We start from the raw sequence: 17,068 nt of genomic DNA, 5'->3' as shown, positions 1-17,068 counted from the left end.
AATAAACCAGGGAAGAAAATGGTGATCAGCTGTATCTGTCCATAATTTAATGTGCCCTTTGCCAGACAAAGTACGCATTTTCACTCCTGTGTGTGCACAGAGAGGCAGATATCATACCTGTCAGTGTAAAATAAGCTTAGAGTGGCAGGTAAACAGTGTTTTCTCCTACAGAGTGTTTACACCAGTGAAAAGTGTGACAAAAGATCATAAATTAGCTCCTGCAATAATGTTTTTGATATAATGTGTTGCTTTGTTGGACAGGTATGCTGCACAATGTTATTTGTTTGCTTGCTGTTGTGTGCAGTACATTATCATATCAATAGTGAGGGGATGAGCAAGAGATACAAGGGTCAACTTTCTGTATGGGAAGCCTTATTTACACATTGTCCCATCCCCCAAGGCCCTGCATTAATGAATGTTGTAATGCTAAAACGGAAACCTGAGCTCTCCAGGAAGAGGAAGAGAAAAGAAAAGTTTATGTGGAGCACAGAATCAGCAATAGTTATTTCTTGGCGTGGCTTCAGTGAGCATTTGTTTTGGAAAGGACACAGTGTTGGGATAAATCTGTTGCCTTTGTGGGAATTTTCTGTACTGCCGTGTATGTGCTTCTGGGATCAGATCTTCGCAAGGTAAAGTGAGAGCACTTGGAGGGATTGCTTTGCCTTTCTTTCTGGATACTTTAGACTACTGAGAATGATTTAGGATTGTTTTGAAGAAATATGTACACTGTACATTTTTTATATGTACAAATAAAATGTGTGTGTGCTACTCAGGCATGCCCATTTATCAAAATTGGAATTTGAGATGTTTTTGAAACCAATAATACACTCATTTTCTTTAAAACCACGAATGCCAGGAGAGTTATTAAAAGAAAGTACCAATGAAAAAAAAAGCTGAACGATCCACAATAAAATACGAAAACCTCTAACAGTTCAAATGGATTAAAAATGGTACAATCTAAATCAGCACACTTTTCATTTACTTCTATAGGATCTTGACTGCTTTTACTTGTAGTTTTGTATTAGGGCAGAGACACACGCTGATATTCGGGGAGATTAGTCGTCTGGCGACAAATTTCCTCTTCGGGGCGACTAATCTCCCCCCGTACTGCCTCCCCGCCAGATAGAATGAAAATCGCTGGAGGGATGGTACTCGGAGCCAGGGCTGCATTTACACAGCTGGCACCCCTCGGCCCTCTGTCATTAGTCATCCCCGTCCCCTCCATTTTATTCGCTCAAATTTTTATCATCAGGACCGGAGCAATGGGGATTGGTGCACGGGAGATTTAAAAAACTATCTTCTCTCCTGCTTATCCCCAGTGTTTCTGAACCAATGTGGGTGTGGTTGGGCAGCATGCCGCTCCTTAAGATGCTGCCGCCCTAGGCCCGGGCCTTGGTGGCCTCTCCACAAATCCGGGCCTGCTCAGAGCGCTTTGCTTTCTGAAGTTGTCCGAAGTTTCCTCGTGAGACAACTTCAGAAAACAAAGCACTCCTAATGCCACCCCGCAGACGATTTTCATTCTAGCCGACGGGAATGCAGGGGAGGCAGTTCGGGGAGACTAGTCGCCCCGAAGAAGAGGAGATTCGTCGCTGGGCAACTAATCTAACCGAATTGCAGCGTGTGTTTCTGGTGGTTTTTACAAAAAATTTTAAAAATGAATTTTAAGAGGAAAAAATGTATTTCTGAAAAAATATAAATTGGAATTTTAGTAAATAGGCCCCTAACTGAAACTGCCATTTCCTATGGCAGCCACCAGAATATCACTGAACAGCAACTTTTCTCTTGCCTCAAAAATGAAATTTCCTTTGGTTTTCTACTAAGAGAATAATAATGGTCTAAAGTCCACCTATTTATGACTTAAGTATCAACTGGCCTCTTTGACCATTGTGTATACAGTACAGTATGATTATAGCAAAAGGATATCTTTTTATATAAATAATATACAAGGAAACTCAAAAATGTGTAAACGGTTTTTACTATTTCATTGTTTTTCATTTGAACTACATACATTTATGGGTGGTGATTTTATGGCAGCTAAGCTGATATCTGATATTAGCTTCAAAATGGTCATTTTATTTTTCAAACTATGCTGTTAACTGTAATAAAGGAAATCATGGACTTAAAATTATGAACAAAAAATAGGAAAAGTTCATTAGTCGGAGTATATTACTTTTAGGGCAATGACACACAAGGAACTTGGGAAGTCACCTCTCTCATAGGTGATGAGTGAAAAACATGCCATCTGACTGGAATCACTGCATTAAAATAAAATCCTGTGTAATCTCACAAAAATTGGAAAGCAGGCACTGCTGGTATAGATGGTATTTAGACTCATTCCCCTGCTGGAGAACATATGCTTATGGAGAAAATCAGATTGTGGGACTTTTGCCAAATTCAGAGGCCCTTTGGATAAAATGGCTAAACTTCATATGGGCATATTCCCAGATATGCAGTTAAAAAGGTGACTACTTAGGGTATTTTAAGCCTGTCCTAAGCTGATGTCAGTAACTATAATATTAGATCTGGTGTTTCCTAAATGATGGCGATTTCTGGGTATCAAACACACCAGCAGTAATGTCACTGTGGTCTCTCCTCTCCTGTATTTCCCCATCGGTCCAAACCTGTGCTGAGATCACTAGCAGCAGGCTTGGACTGGGATTCAAAATAGGCCCTGGCCTTTCAAGTGCCAAGGAGCCCAAACAGCCCCCCACCGGCCAACTACATAGTGACCTTCAATGTCATCTTTCAGCAGCCCCCCTGGCATTTGCCAGAACCCACAGATTGCAAGTCTGGGCCTGACTAGCAGTCAGCTTCTAACAACTATCTACATCAGATACATGAAGTGAAATAGTCACTTATGTTAAACTAACCTTAGGTCAATGGCACAAGAGATTTTTTGGAAATCTTCATTCTCTTTTAATACAAGCGCTCCCAAGTATTTATCAGTAATGTATTTTAAATAACTGTTTATTTCTTTTTCAAGGTGATTTATGGTCATTTCTAAAGAATATCAGTTTCTTCAGACTAATTTACAAGTAAGTTATCTCGTATGTACATTTCATTAGCAGATCATGTCAGTTTCTTTGTTTTAAGTGATAAAAAAAAATCAAAATACAAAGACACAGTCTGTGGGTGATCACCACACTCACAATGTAGCTTAGTGTGTGTATTTAAGTAACACAATCTGCATTATGTAGTTGCTGTTTACTAAGGCAATAACACAAGTGATTTATTTACATTTCACCTCTTTTCATTTTCATTACAACAATGTCTCCACAACTTACATTAAGGAACGCATACAGTATACAATAAGTAGCGTATAAATGTAATGATGCCTGCATCGTGAAGAAATAGTAAAAGAGGAAAAAAAGCTTTTTGTGTAAATCCCTGATTCTCCCTGATTTTCCAGTGCTAGGATGGGTGGCATAGCATATTTCTAATCATAGTTCTAATTATAAAAATGTTTGTGGCCAATTTGATGGGCAGAAGATTTTATTTATTTAAAATGTTTATTTCTTGTGCTATGATTAAGTCCACTCAATCTGTCCTTTCCTTCAGTGGATTTAATTAGGAGAAAATATGCGGAGCTGGTTCAGAGAATGGGAAGGACCATTGCCGTTCAGATAACCAGTGACCTGTTCACAAGAAATATTCTTTCTATGGGTGAGATGGAGGAAATTCTGTCCTATAAGGTGGCACAAGATTTAACAAGACAGCTGCTTAATGGAATTTTAAAAAAAGGCCCAGAGTCCTGCACTCAGTTTCTTCAGTCCCTCGAAAATCAAGATCCATTTTTCTATGAAGACTTGATTGGACAACGTAAGTAATGCATTGCACAATAATTTCTGAAGCACTTTTTTTTTGTTTTCAACATGGACACAGGTTGTATACAACAAACATAATGACATTTAGTGCACTGTATAAAAGGTCAGGTATCTGCCATCTGCCATCAACTAGAATTTTTAGAGATTTATTATACCCTGGAGCTGCTAAAAGTCCGAATCCAAAAATACTCCATCTTAAACCTGTTGAGGTCCCATAGAAGTCAATGGCAGATGTCCCTTTTCCAATTTGAATATATCATGGTCTGCTCTGGGTTTCGTACGCTAATTCGAAAAAATCGTTTTCGGTTTTCGGCTGATAACTCAAAAAAAAAAAAAGAGGATTAAATGGAGTAAAATCTGTAAAATTGGTTAGATTCAAGTTTTTCTACGATTTTATTAAGACTTTCCCCAAACCAAATTTTTGTGGATGGGAGTTTGGTCGTGTTTGTTTTATTGAAATTATTAGAAAAATTCTAGTTTTAGTAAATAAACCCCTTATGTGTAGAAAGTCATACATACATACATACATACATACTTGATGCTCCATTCAGAAGTGAGCACCTTTGATTTTTATATCTCGCCCAAAATAACTTTCTTATAACAATGCCAAACTGTTTCATTCCACAGAGTAAAGTCAGACAAAATATTTAATTCTGTGTTAGAGCATACTTCTTTTGACCAAAATTGGTCGGTAACCTCTTTGCAATCTTGTTAACATATATAGTATAGCATCAGGCCTGGATTTGTTGAAAAGCCACCAAGGCCAGTGCCTAGGGCAGCAGGATTTTAGGGGCAGCATGCTGCCCAACCACACCCACATTGGTTCAAAAACACTGGGGGATGCACTGGAGATGCAATCATTTTTTAAATTTTCCCAATCCCCATTGCTCCGGTCCCGATGATGAAAATTTGCACAAATAAAGGGGAGGGGATAGGGGCAACGAATGGAAGTGGGCCTAGGGGCGCTCAATATGTAAATCTGGCCCTGTATAGCATGCCTGAGATCTCCATCTCTATTTTACTGTTTTGATCCTTTTTTGGTTAAGCTTGGCTAAATTTCCTTAATTTAATATATATTTATATTCCATACAGGTGTTCAGAGTGGAGTCACAGAAGAAGATTTGGAAAACCTAGCTGACCACTTAAAGCGTCTGTACCAATACCCCTTTTTCAAGAAATTTAATCCTCTTGGTGAGGACACTGACATTGATATCATTTTTGATTTAGACCGAACATTTACAGATCCGTTGCTGTGGAGGAAAGGAACCCTTAATCGTAGGGAAAAGCAGTTTACTTTAATTGAAATGTTGGAAGAACTGGAAAGCCCTTGTGTTATTGAAGGAGAAGCAGGGAAGGGGAAAACAACTATACTTAAAAGAATCGCTATGCTTTGGGCCTCTGGAAAATGCAGTGCATTAGCAAATTATAAACTCGTCTTCTTTGTCACTCTGCGTGGTGCCAGTGAAGGGCTCTATGAAACACTCTCTGACCAGCTTTTTCCTATAACTTACTCGTGGAATAAAAAAGAATTCATGAACGAAATATGGAATTTAGGAAGAAAAGTATTGTTCCTGCTTGATGGGTATGATGAATTTCAGTCCGAGAGCTGCATTGAAATTGAAGAACTTATTAAAAACAATCCTAAATTTAACAGCACATTGATTGTGAGCACGAGAACAGAGACAATTGGAAAACTAAGGAGGTGTGGTGCGCTTATTGCTGAAACCAGTGATTTTTCTTTAGATAATGCAAAACAGTTAATTGAAAGTGTTTTAGAAGAGAATGAAGCAACTGGGTTGTTGATCCAGTTAGAAGAATCAAGTTTCATGCAGAACCTCATGAAAACCCCATTATTTGTCGTTATTGCTTGTGCTCTTCGGATGGGGGAAAGCGATTTTCAGATGAACACACAGACAACCCTTTTTTGTACATTATATGACCTGATGGTTGAAAAAAAAAAGTACAAAATAAGACACCTAAGTGCAAACATCCTAGCAGCAAACATCAGGAAATTTGGAGATCTGGCTCTGGATGGATTGTTTGAACAAAGATTTGACTTCTTTGAGGAGCATCTCTCTAAAATTAAAGAAGAGGTTCTCTTAAATATAGGCTTGCTGAATAAATACACTGCTCAGAGGCGCAAGGCTGTTTACAGATTTTTTCATACAACATTTCAGGAATATATTGCTGGGAGGAGACTCTCTCAACTTCTATCGTCTGAGGACACCTCAGATGTTACTAAAGGAGAGCTCTTTCTAAATAAGATTGGTTCTGTTTTCGATATCACCACTAAATATAAAAATCTCCTCTTATACACTTGTGGATCATCCAAGGTGGCAACACAAAAAGTTGTAAAACATGTTGCAGAAGTACACAATCAGGACACAAATAATTACAGTACAGAGTTGGTGGAATTTGGGGTTAACCTTTTCTTTGAAAGCTCCACCAAAAAAGACTTAAGCCAAGAATTTGAAAAGCTCTTTTCTGAGAAACGCTTGTATATTAATTCCCATAATATCTCTTCTCACCATATTGAATTTTTTCTATACTTACCAAACTGTCTTAGTGCATTACAGCTGATCAAGTTAGATCTATCAGGTACTTGTGCCATTGTACCAAGTGAAAGTTCTGTGGACAGAGGTGCCGCAAGTGCACATTCCACTGTTTGCGACAGTTACATTCCAGAGAAAGCCGTCAGATTATTTTTTGATTGGAATCAATCAATTCAGACTTTGGAAGTCATCCTCAGAGATTTTCATCGATTAAATAAAAAAGATATAAAATACCTCGGTAAAATATGCTGCTCTGCCGACAGTCTTCGACTGAACATTAAAAGGAGTTCAGGAATAACTGGATCCTTGGTGGGTGTTTTGGAGTCCTGTAAGAATATACAAGATTTAAATGTTGATAGTACCCCACTTAGCATTGAAGATGAGAGAAGGATTGTAGCAATGACAGAGATGAAAACACTGAGTATTTCAAACCTACAGAGTGAACATCTACAAGGTATTTTTCAGAATATTAATTTCCATTTCCTGTAGCTTTGTTATCAAACAAGGGAAAGTTGTGCTCACCACTAATTAAACCCATTAAAGGAGAACTAAACCCTAAAAATGAATATGGCCAAAAATGCCATTTTTATATACTGAACTTATTGCACCAGCCTAAAGTTTCAACTTCTCAATAGCAATTTCTCAAATTTTTCACAGGGGGTCACCACCTTGGAAAATGTCTGTGACACTCACGTGCTCAGTGGGCTCTGAGCAGCTGTTGAGAAGCTAAGCTTAGGGCTCTTCACAAACTATCAAGCAGAAAATGAGTTGGTTGGTCTTTAATATAAGCTGATGCTATAGGACTGATTATTCAATTCTGATTCTAGTTGCACTGGTTTCTGTGCTGTCATATAGTTATCTGTATTAATTACTAATCAGCCTTATTGTGTGACATTTATATTCTATTTGTACTGTATATTGTGAGTGGGTCCCTAAGCTCAGTAAGTGACAGCAGCACAGAGCATGTGCAGGGAATCAGCAGAAAATAAGATGGGGAGCTACTGGGGCATCTTTGGAGACACAGCTCTTCCCTGCTAAAGGGCTGTAGTTGCCTTGGGCTGGTGCAGAAGCACAAAAAATAATGTACAACAGTTCTAGCTACTTCTTTAGTTAGGCTTTAGTTCTCCATTAAGCAGGGTGCAATGAGGCTGTGACCACAACATTTATATAGTCAAATACAATAAGTCCTTTGCAAGTCCATATGTAAAATGTATAATGAAGGAACATAATTCTTAATGATGCTAGTTAAGTGTAGTCATGCCATACTAGGCATGACTTTGACGTAGTTGGCCATCTTAAATATATGGAGAAACAATCCCTGTATTGTTTAAAGAGTAAGGCATTTTTAGTATCTTAAGGCACAAAAGGTCTTAATGTCCTAAATATATTGGTAATGGGTTGAGTGCAGAGGACCTCTTGTATTTGTCTGTATGAGCTTTGTTTAAAGAACAGTAACACCAAAAAATAAAATTTGTTTAAAAGTAATGAAAATATAATGTAGTGTTGAGCTGCACTGATACAACTGGTGTGTTTGCTTTTGAAATACTATTATAGTTTATATAAACAGGCTGCTGTGTAGCCATGAGGGCAGTAGTGTAGAAAGAACCTCACGGCACACAGGTCTGCATGAAGTTTTCAGTGATTTATTGAAGCGGATTGCACAGCAACGTTTCGGGGTCACCCCCTTTTTGTGGGGGGTGACCCCGAAACGTTGCTGTGCACTCCGCTTCAATAAATCACTGAAAACTTCATGCAGACCTGTGTGCCGTGAGGTTCTTTCTACACTACTGCTTTGGGGGGTTGCCGAGCCTCCACCCACGTGCACCAGGCATATCTTTGCTGACCTAGAAGGTGGGTGTGCTAATTCACACTACATTGCTTGGAATAGCCATGAGGGCAGCCGTTCAAAGCTGAAAAAGGAGAAGAGGCATACGATACACAGCAGATAACAGATAAGCTCTATAGTATACAATGGGATTCTTCAGAACTTGTATCTACTGTGTATCCTGTGCTTGAATGGCTGCTCCCACAGCTACACAGCAGCCTTTTTCTATAAACTATAGCAGAGTTTCTGAATCAACACTCCAGTTTTACCAGTGCACAGCAACAGTACATTATATTGTTATTCCTGTAAAACACTTTAATTTTTTGGTGTTACTGTTCTTTTAAGTGAATATGCTAAGTTTTTCTGAATATTGTCTAAAACAGATGCTTTAAAGTCTCCCAAAGTCTCATACTAACTGGCCTTCAGTCTGATCCTCATAATTTGGGAAATACTGTCTTTGGGCTATGGTACACATGGGGGCAGATTTATCAAGGGTTGAATTTCGAAGTACAAAAAACTTTGAAATTCGTCCATCAAATTGAAAAACTTCGAATTCGAATATCGAACGAATTCGAACGATTTTAGCGTACGATCAAAGCATTTTTATTCGATGTGTAAAGACTTACAAAAGGTTTGTAGAAGGTCCCCATAGGCTAACATAGCTATTCGGCAGGTTTAATTTGGCGAAGTATTGAAGTCGAAGTTTTTTTAAAGAGACAGTACTTCGATTATCGAATGGTCGAATATTTGAACGATTTTTACTTAGAATCAAAGTCAAAGTAAATTCGAAGTCGTAGTATCCTATTCGATGGTCGAAGTATCCAAAAAATTACTCAAACTTTTTGTACTTTGAAAATTCACTCGATGTAAAACACCTTAGTAAAAAAACACCTTAGTAAATCTGCCCCGTGCTGATTGTAGCATTCTTTGCCTTTAGGATAATTAAAAGTTGTGCCAGCAGCTGGCAAAATGTGCAAAATCTAGATTTCTAGATTTATTAAACAAGTCTTCAATTGACGTTCTAGATTTAAAGAATGAAAAAAAACCTTGAAAACTTTAATTAAAAAATTCTGCATTATAAAGTTGGTTAATTTATTATAAAAATAAAGTTTTTGAGAAAAAATTGAGAATGAAGAGTAGAATGTTGTTTTAATGTGAGTTTTTTTAAACACAATCGAGTCTTTGCAATTCAAGTTCCTTCAAAAATAAGTTAACATTCAATAAATTCAAGTTTGCATTAAAATGTTAGCATAAAAATTATTTTCTTCGTAGTCAATAATAATACAAAATTATTTATTTTTCTACAGGTGGACTATTAGAGGGATTGTGTAATCTAGTAAGGCTTGAAAAATTGGTTTTCCACAACATTAAAATGGGCGAAAATGATGCAAAAACTCTGGGTGAGTATTTCTAGTAATTACAAAAATATTTGTGCATACATAATTGAGTTAAGCTAATACAAATACATTTGCAAACATATACATATGAGTAGGAAACCTAGCATTTTAGCCTAGAATTAAGTGCAGCCTTTCATTGCAAGGATACATTGTACAGTACTGGACAGATGAAAAACAATTGAGAAATGTATAGAAAGATTCAAGCGTAAAGAACAGTTAAACACTTAAGGGGTGCTTCACCTAAGAGAACTTTTAGTATGTTATAGAATGGCTAATTCTAAGCAACTTTTCAACTGGCCTTCATTTTTTTATTGTTTATTATTTGCCTTCTTCTTCTGACTCCAGCTTTCAAATGGGGGTCACTGACCCAATCTAAATAACAAATACTCTGGTAGGCAACAAATGTATTATTGCTTCTTTTTATTACTCATCTTCTATTCAGGCCCTCTCATATGCAAGTCTCTCATTCAAACAATGCATGGTTGCTAATGTAATCTCAGAAGATCACTCTCTACATCATACTTAATGTTAATTTAAATGTGAGCAACCCCTTTCATTTCTCAACCTTGATTATTGTGATACTTATTGCCTGACCTATTTACAGAAATCATTCAAGTGTCCATCAACTTGAACAGTGGGATGAGTATTCTTTCAGTCCCAGGTCTAAAGCTGCCCATAGATGCCAATATCCACTTATTTAAGGAGGTTACCAAATTAGTCTTGGTGTTGTGCTTGATTCAGCCAATTGTTTAGTCACTGGGCTAATGATTGAATCACATTGTGGGCCTGTGTTTAGAGTTGAGCCCATCCATGTCACAATTACATTTTTTTAAGCCCTCTGATCTGACCAAGACCTAATCAGGTATAAACTGGAGAGGTTGCTATTTGGGCCACATACTGTATATGAACCACTAAGCTTATGACTCAGTCAGGAATTAATCTGTAGATAATATAAACCCATGTATTTCTACCTTTAGGTAGAAAGGAAAATATTACTCCTTACTAAAAGGAGGCTGCACTCAGAACGTTATGTACCCATTATTGAGAAGCTTCAACATAATGTAAAGCAGATAACCATAATATGCTTTAATGAGAATCTATATGATGTTAGAGATATCTGCACACCTTACATACCGCATATTCATCTCTTGATGCTCAGTGATAGAGGAATCGGCCTCCTCATATGCAAGATATAAGGGAATTCACTGGCACACAAGATGTGCGTTAGCAGGGCAAGCCCTTGAAATGTTATTAATGCAGTAATGCAAAGTTTCAGGACACGCCCCTTTGTCAAGCTTGACAAAGGGACGTGTCCCCGAAATGTAGCATTACTGCATTAATAAAATTGCAAGGGTATAAACTTGCTAAAGCACGTCTTGTGTGCCGGTGAATTCCTTTATATCTTTATGGGAATCTAGACATTTTTGAATAATGAGCTTGTAATGCTAAGCTCACAGAAACACGTATTTCTGGATAAACACTAAACAAAATGAATATTTTTGAATCATCATCTGCCTCTAACAGTTATTGAGAGATGCTTCTATCATTGGTTCCTAGTCATTTTCTCTAGACTGAATGTTCTGTTGGCCAAGGCATCAGCCATGAGGAAGTAATAGAGCAGGACCTCATTCCTGCTTCCCATGGTATCAATCTATACGTGTGTTTTGCCTGTGAACTAACTAATCACATTGGTTGTAGCCCATGTGTTGGAAAAGGCTTCTCTATGGATTTCATTTGCAGTTTCATGTGATAGATATTGTCCAAAGCAATTTTATGATTTAAATATCAAAGAATATCATGAAAGGCTCTGAAATTGTAATATCTATAACTTAGAAGAGAACTAATTTAGAAAAGCATTTACTTTTTCTGACTGTGCTTGACTAGCACCACAGGACACATTTGAGGGCATTAACAGCAAGGAAGGCAGTGTGGAATGTATATAAAACGGGTGCAACAGACACCTAAGAATAAAATTAGGTCTTAAAACTAAAATCAAGAATGTAATGTGCAGTCGATATGGACTTGCTCTTTTGATATGTCAAATTATTTCTGCGTTTTTGCCCTACAGCTGTGGGACAAAGTCTTGTAAAATTTGAGGCTCCCACCCATATGACAGAAAACGCTTCTGCTTTGCAATTTAATATCATGTGCATTCAACTCTTTTACAGCTAAAGGCATGGGCAGTCTGAAGAGGTTAAAGCGATTATCAATATCTCATATCTCCAACATTGGAGATGGCATGGAGAGTATTGCAGAATCAATTTCCTCGAGTTGCCATGAGCTTAAAGAACTGAAATTAACAGATTGTTGTTTGAGTGTGAAAGCCCTCAGGAGTCTTTGTAAGTAGCAATTCTACATTCCCCTTCTTTTGTCTTTCTTCATTATAAATTACCTGTACTCCAGCATACCTACAGTATAGTGGTAAGTATAAAAATGTTTGCAGGGATTGATAAACAATAAGCTGTATGATACTGTATGGATATATTTTCAGCCCAACCTGGGAAAGCTTTAGTAAAAGAGCCATGTCCCCTAAAATTATTTATTGTACTGTCATTGTACTGTAGATGGAGACACAGCTATTATTCATTATGCAGTCCTAGGTGGCAGTAGAGATCTGGTCTTGTAGAGATCTGGTCTTGTAGAGATCTGGTCTTGTAGAGATCTGTTAGGATGTTAGCAAGCATGAGGTACATGTACTTGTCTTGTCTAGGTTTCAGCAAAGGGCGGTCTCTTTTCACTTCTCTAACTTTCCCAGTGAAACTTTTTTTCCTTAAGGGACAGCATCAGATGAAAAAATGACTTCATATATGCAGACTTCAGAGATGTATGGAATGTTTTTATTTATATTCATCAGTGTTTAAAAACAAGGGAACTGAGCAGTCATCAATAACTTGCATGTGCCCTTACATTAAGAGAAAATTTGCCAGCGCACGGTTTGCCTTTAAAAATAATTATTACAAAAAATGAGGTGTTAGTACCACACTTTGGCCAAAATATGTAAGCTCTAGGGATGTAGCGAACTGCCGATTTGGTGTTCGCGAACGCCGTTCGCGAACACCGGCAAAAAATGCGAACGTTCGCGAACAGTTTGCGAACTTCGAACACCCGCTAAAATCGTTCGAATCGAACGATCGAAGGATTTTAATCGTTCGATCGAACGATTTTCATTCGAATCGAACGATCGAAGCATTCGATCGAATGCTTTTCATTCATTCGAATGCTTACAATCGTTCGAACGAATGGAAATCGTTCGATTTTTAGCGGTCGAAGGAATTCGAATGATCGAATGGTCGAACGATTTGTATTCGAATCGAACGCGAACTCAAAATGCGAACGTCGCGCGACGTTCGCGAACATTCGGCGGACGCGAACGGTCGAAGTTCGCGCGAACAAGTTCGCCGGCGAACAGTTCGCTACATCCCTAGTAAGCTCACGTGCCACATCAAGGCCCCTCATTGTACATGAGTCCTACACTATCCATTAGCATTCTAAGTATGTAGTGCATTTAAAATCAAGTCCCCCAGCAAACAGTGTGACTGAGTAGTAAGACCAACAGTGCACTTACCCTTAAAGGAACAGTAACACCAAAAACTGAAAGTGTTTTAAAGTAATGAAAATATCATGTAGTGTTGCCCTGCGCTGGTAAAACTGATGTGTTTGCTTCAGAAACACTACTAAAGTTCATATAAACAAGCTGCTGAGTAGCAATGGCGGAAATTGAAAAACGGCTATATGGCACAGGATAAATAATGGATAACAGATAACATTATGTTCTACAGAGCTTATCTGCTATCTGCTGTGTAACTTGAGCCTTTTCTCCTTTGAATAGCTGCCCTCATGGCTACACAGCAGCAGTTATATAAACAATAGTAATGATTCTGAAGCAAACACAGCAGTTTTACTAGTGCAGGGCAACACTACATTATATTTTTATTACTTTAAAACAATTTCATTTTTTGATGTTACTGGTCCTTTAACTCAGAAGCTGCTAGTGAGAAAGCCGGGAGCTTTTAAGCCCCAGCCCATTAGCATACACCTGTAAATCATTCCCTGTTTTAAAGGCTGAATGGCAGCTATAGACAAAATTTACAATACATACATGTACAATTTGTACATGAAACACAAAAAGAAATCGCCAGCGCTCGGTCTAAACCACGCTTTGGCATTGACCAGCTGCTAGAAGCACCCTTGTGCCAGCATTCGAACAATTTGGAGTTGACCAGCTGCTATAAATGATAAAAAGCCAATATTTGTAAAATTGCCAGCGCATTGTTTGCCTTATTTATAATTATTACAAAATATGAGGTGTTAGTACCATACTTTGGCCAAAATATGTAAGCTCATGTGCCACGTCAAGGCCCCTCATTGTACCTGAGTCCTACACTCTCCATTAGTATTCTGAGTAAGTAGTGAGCCCTTACATTGTTTGCCCTTGAGTTTGTTCCTTCAAATAATAAAACTGTTTTAATATTTGGGTTTATGATTTTGTGATCAACAGCTTTCAGTTTAAAAATGTTCTCTAGCCTTGAAATACTGGATTTGTCTGGGAATTATTTACAAGAAGGAGGAAAGGAATCAGTAGAAGAATTGGGTAAGTCTTTAAACAGCTGTATATATATTAATTCATTCTTGCTTGAGTATGTCTGAAAATGTGCATGGGTTTGATTCCAGCTACCAACCTGACTCATCTGGATGCAATAATGACACTTTTGCTGCCTGGAGGAACAGATGTAAAGTTTTGCCTGGAGGGGTTATTACTTACATTAAGGCGCATTCCTAACTTGTCAAAACTTGCTTTTAAACAATGGAACTTGACCAGTGATGACATGAATACGTTAGGTAAGTTTAATTGGTTTCTCCTATGTTTGTAACTTTTTGATCTTCAAAGAGCTGGCAGTTTGGGTTCCTTTTAACCATTTTATTCTTCAGCGAAATTTCTCCCATTAATAAAAATGGAAAATCACACTTGTAACATATTCATTCATTCCCCTAATGGGAGCAAAAAGTGGTGGCACTTTCTTATAGAATAGATCATTTTGCATTCGGATCTAATATAGGGTTGGATTTGGCTGAAATCCTTAGCCAAACCCAAATTGCTCCTTATATTTTGCATGACTTTAAAGCTCTAGACAACTGTAGTTGATATATTTTTGTTTACAGATTTTTCTTTTCTTTATTTTAAATTTAAATATGCAATGGTTTGGCATGACATTCTTCCAAATAAATATAGATACATTTTTTTTTACAACCCTGTTTGCCCATGCAAATCATTTCAAATCAGAGCAAAACCTCTATAGCTCCCTAATGAGGATTGCTTTAAAAAATATTTCTTATTTGATTTTAACATCTTCATAGTTCATAAGACAAAAAGTGGAAGAATGAGCCCTACACTCACAGTCTATCATCCACAGTCCAGAAAAGTGATTTGGTCCATATTCTGATGTAATAGTAAAGACAGCCCCTGTTCATATGACACTGAAGTGTTATTTATTATTTTATATTTACATTTAAATGAGACCCATACAGACGCACACATATAAATACATATTTTTCTTGTTCATTCTTTTTTCAGCTTCTCATCTTAGCAGCTTTAAAAACCTTTCATATTTGGATCTTTCTGATAATGGTGCTCAAAGTGCAGGCTGGCTTTCCTTGACTGCCATACTACAATATCTGACGAATTTGACCTATGTAAACTTTAGCACTGAGGACATCTTCACTCCAGATCCAGACTTAGTGCGGAAGCTGGTTCGTGCAATATCAACGCTGCCATTTTTATATACAATGGAACTGAACAATTGGCAGCTAGATGATTTTGACCTTGCTCAAATCAAAAAAGCAAAAAATATGATTCGCCGGCCTGGGAATACATGTGTTCACTTTTTCCAAGTCAGTAACATGGAAGTTGATGGAAGATAGAAACAGCTTCTCTCAACAATATCATGTCATCACTCCCTCTGATTTAGAGTATTAGACTCTTCCTGTATGTTGATTTTATTGCTGTTTTAGCCTTTAAAAACTTTTGGAAGCATTGTTCATGCTTTGGTAAGAGCAGTATGTTCTCAGCTTTCTAGTTGTGTCTGTAGAATTGAGTCTGGTACCTCCATCTTCTAATCATGTGACACCAAAATGTAGTTTTAGGGTAAAATTCTTCTTTAAATATCATGAAGATCTTATCTGTTTTGTTCTTGCATCTGGGCACTGACCCATTCTACATGGAATCCATTGCAACCAATAACATTGCTGCCACAGAACAATAAAAACTTACTGCCATTGGTGGATTTTAATTAAATATAAGGCAGCCTGTGTTCAGCCTCAATATATTCATGAGTGGTAGGATTGGGGTGTGGCATGTAGGAGTCCCTTCTCCCTCCCCTTACATGGGAATGGAAGAGGACTCAGGCTGCAATGGGGCCCTGACTTTACTGCAAGGTCCACATTAAAGTTATTCCCCCAGGCAGAGGTCCTATGTGGATGAACACTAAGGGAAAAACTCTTACGCCCCATTGTGCTCTTGCATGTCTGGACTATAAATGACCCTAATACATTTCACCTAGTCTGGAGTGTGATATAATTTCTTAGCATTTTTTTTCATGTGGTCTATAATGTTCATGACCCCAAAGTTAACATTAATCACACCACCACAGGGCCTCCTCTCTCTTAACATTTGCCATGAAATCTTTGTTACTGTGTATATATATTTCAAATTATTTTTATTTATGTTTTATGTATTTAGGATTCTCATTTATACAGGTCATGATATATACAATATTTAGTAGAATTAAGTCAAAGGCAATAAAACATTTATTGTTTTTTTTAGAGGTTTTTTTTCTTGAAAAAGGAAAAAAAACCTAAATGTCCAGTTGCCATTGATTTAATTATATTAGATACTTTATATTTTTATTTATGGCCATGTTTTGCACTATTGCGTGTTTGCACTATTTATTTATTGCTATATTGTACTAATGTGAAAATGTATTGTGCTGCTTATACAGGAGCATGTTATTATACACGCATACAATGGTCTGATGTGATGGTGAAAAGATCACTTCTATAAATAGAAAAAAATTCAAATGTTTTCCCGTGTTTTATTTCATTTTTATAATAAGACCCATGTGTGCAGATTATTTTGTTCTATGTGGAGTTCAAGGCAAGGTCCATATGTTTCTTTATAGCAGAAGCTCCTCTTAATAAAGTTTGCCATTTTATAATGCTTGGCAATGTTTTGTGGTATAATTTCTAGGGACACACTGAATCAGGCCTGGACTGGCAATCTGTAGCCCAAAGGGGCTGCTGTAAGATGCCATAGAAAGTCACTATTTAGTGCACTAGTGGGGGGGAGGCTGTTTGGGCCTCTGTGTACATGAAATCCCTGGACATATTATGAATCATAGTCTAGGCCTACACTGAATCCAAAATGTTGAAAAATGTTGGCCAAATAGTATACCAAATCTGAATCCTAATTTGCAA

At 37.5% G+C, this 17,068-nt stretch overlaps 1 protein-coding gene across 1 annotated transcript; it reads left to right on the top strand.

Annotated features, from left to right (window-relative positions):
* The first annotated feature begins 390 nt into the window (after nt 1-390).
* nlrc4.L (NLR family, CARD domain containing 4 L homeolog) lies at nt 391-16,668 on the top strand. Its single transcript, XM_018262945.2, has 9 exons — nt 391-629; nt 2,984-3,035; nt 3,559-3,819; nt 4,917-6,830; nt 9,509-9,601; nt 11,767-11,937; nt 14,097-14,189; nt 14,270-14,437; nt 15,171-16,668. Coding segments are annotated over exons 2-9 (3,048 nt in total). The 5' UTR covers nt 391-629; nt 2,984-3,034; the 3' UTR covers nt 15,518-16,668.
* Nucleotides 16,669-17,068: the final 400 nt, after the last annotated feature.

This window comes from Xenopus laevis, chromosome 5L (assembly GCF_017654675.1).
Source record: "Xenopus laevis strain J_2021 chromosome 5L, Xenopus_laevis_v10.1, whole genome shotgun sequence".
Taxonomy (NCBI): domain Eukaryota; kingdom Metazoa; phylum Chordata; class Amphibia; order Anura; family Pipidae; genus Xenopus; species Xenopus laevis.
The sequence above is the reverse complement of the archived record's forward strand: the minus strand, read 5'-3'. Positions and strand labels throughout refer to the sequence as shown.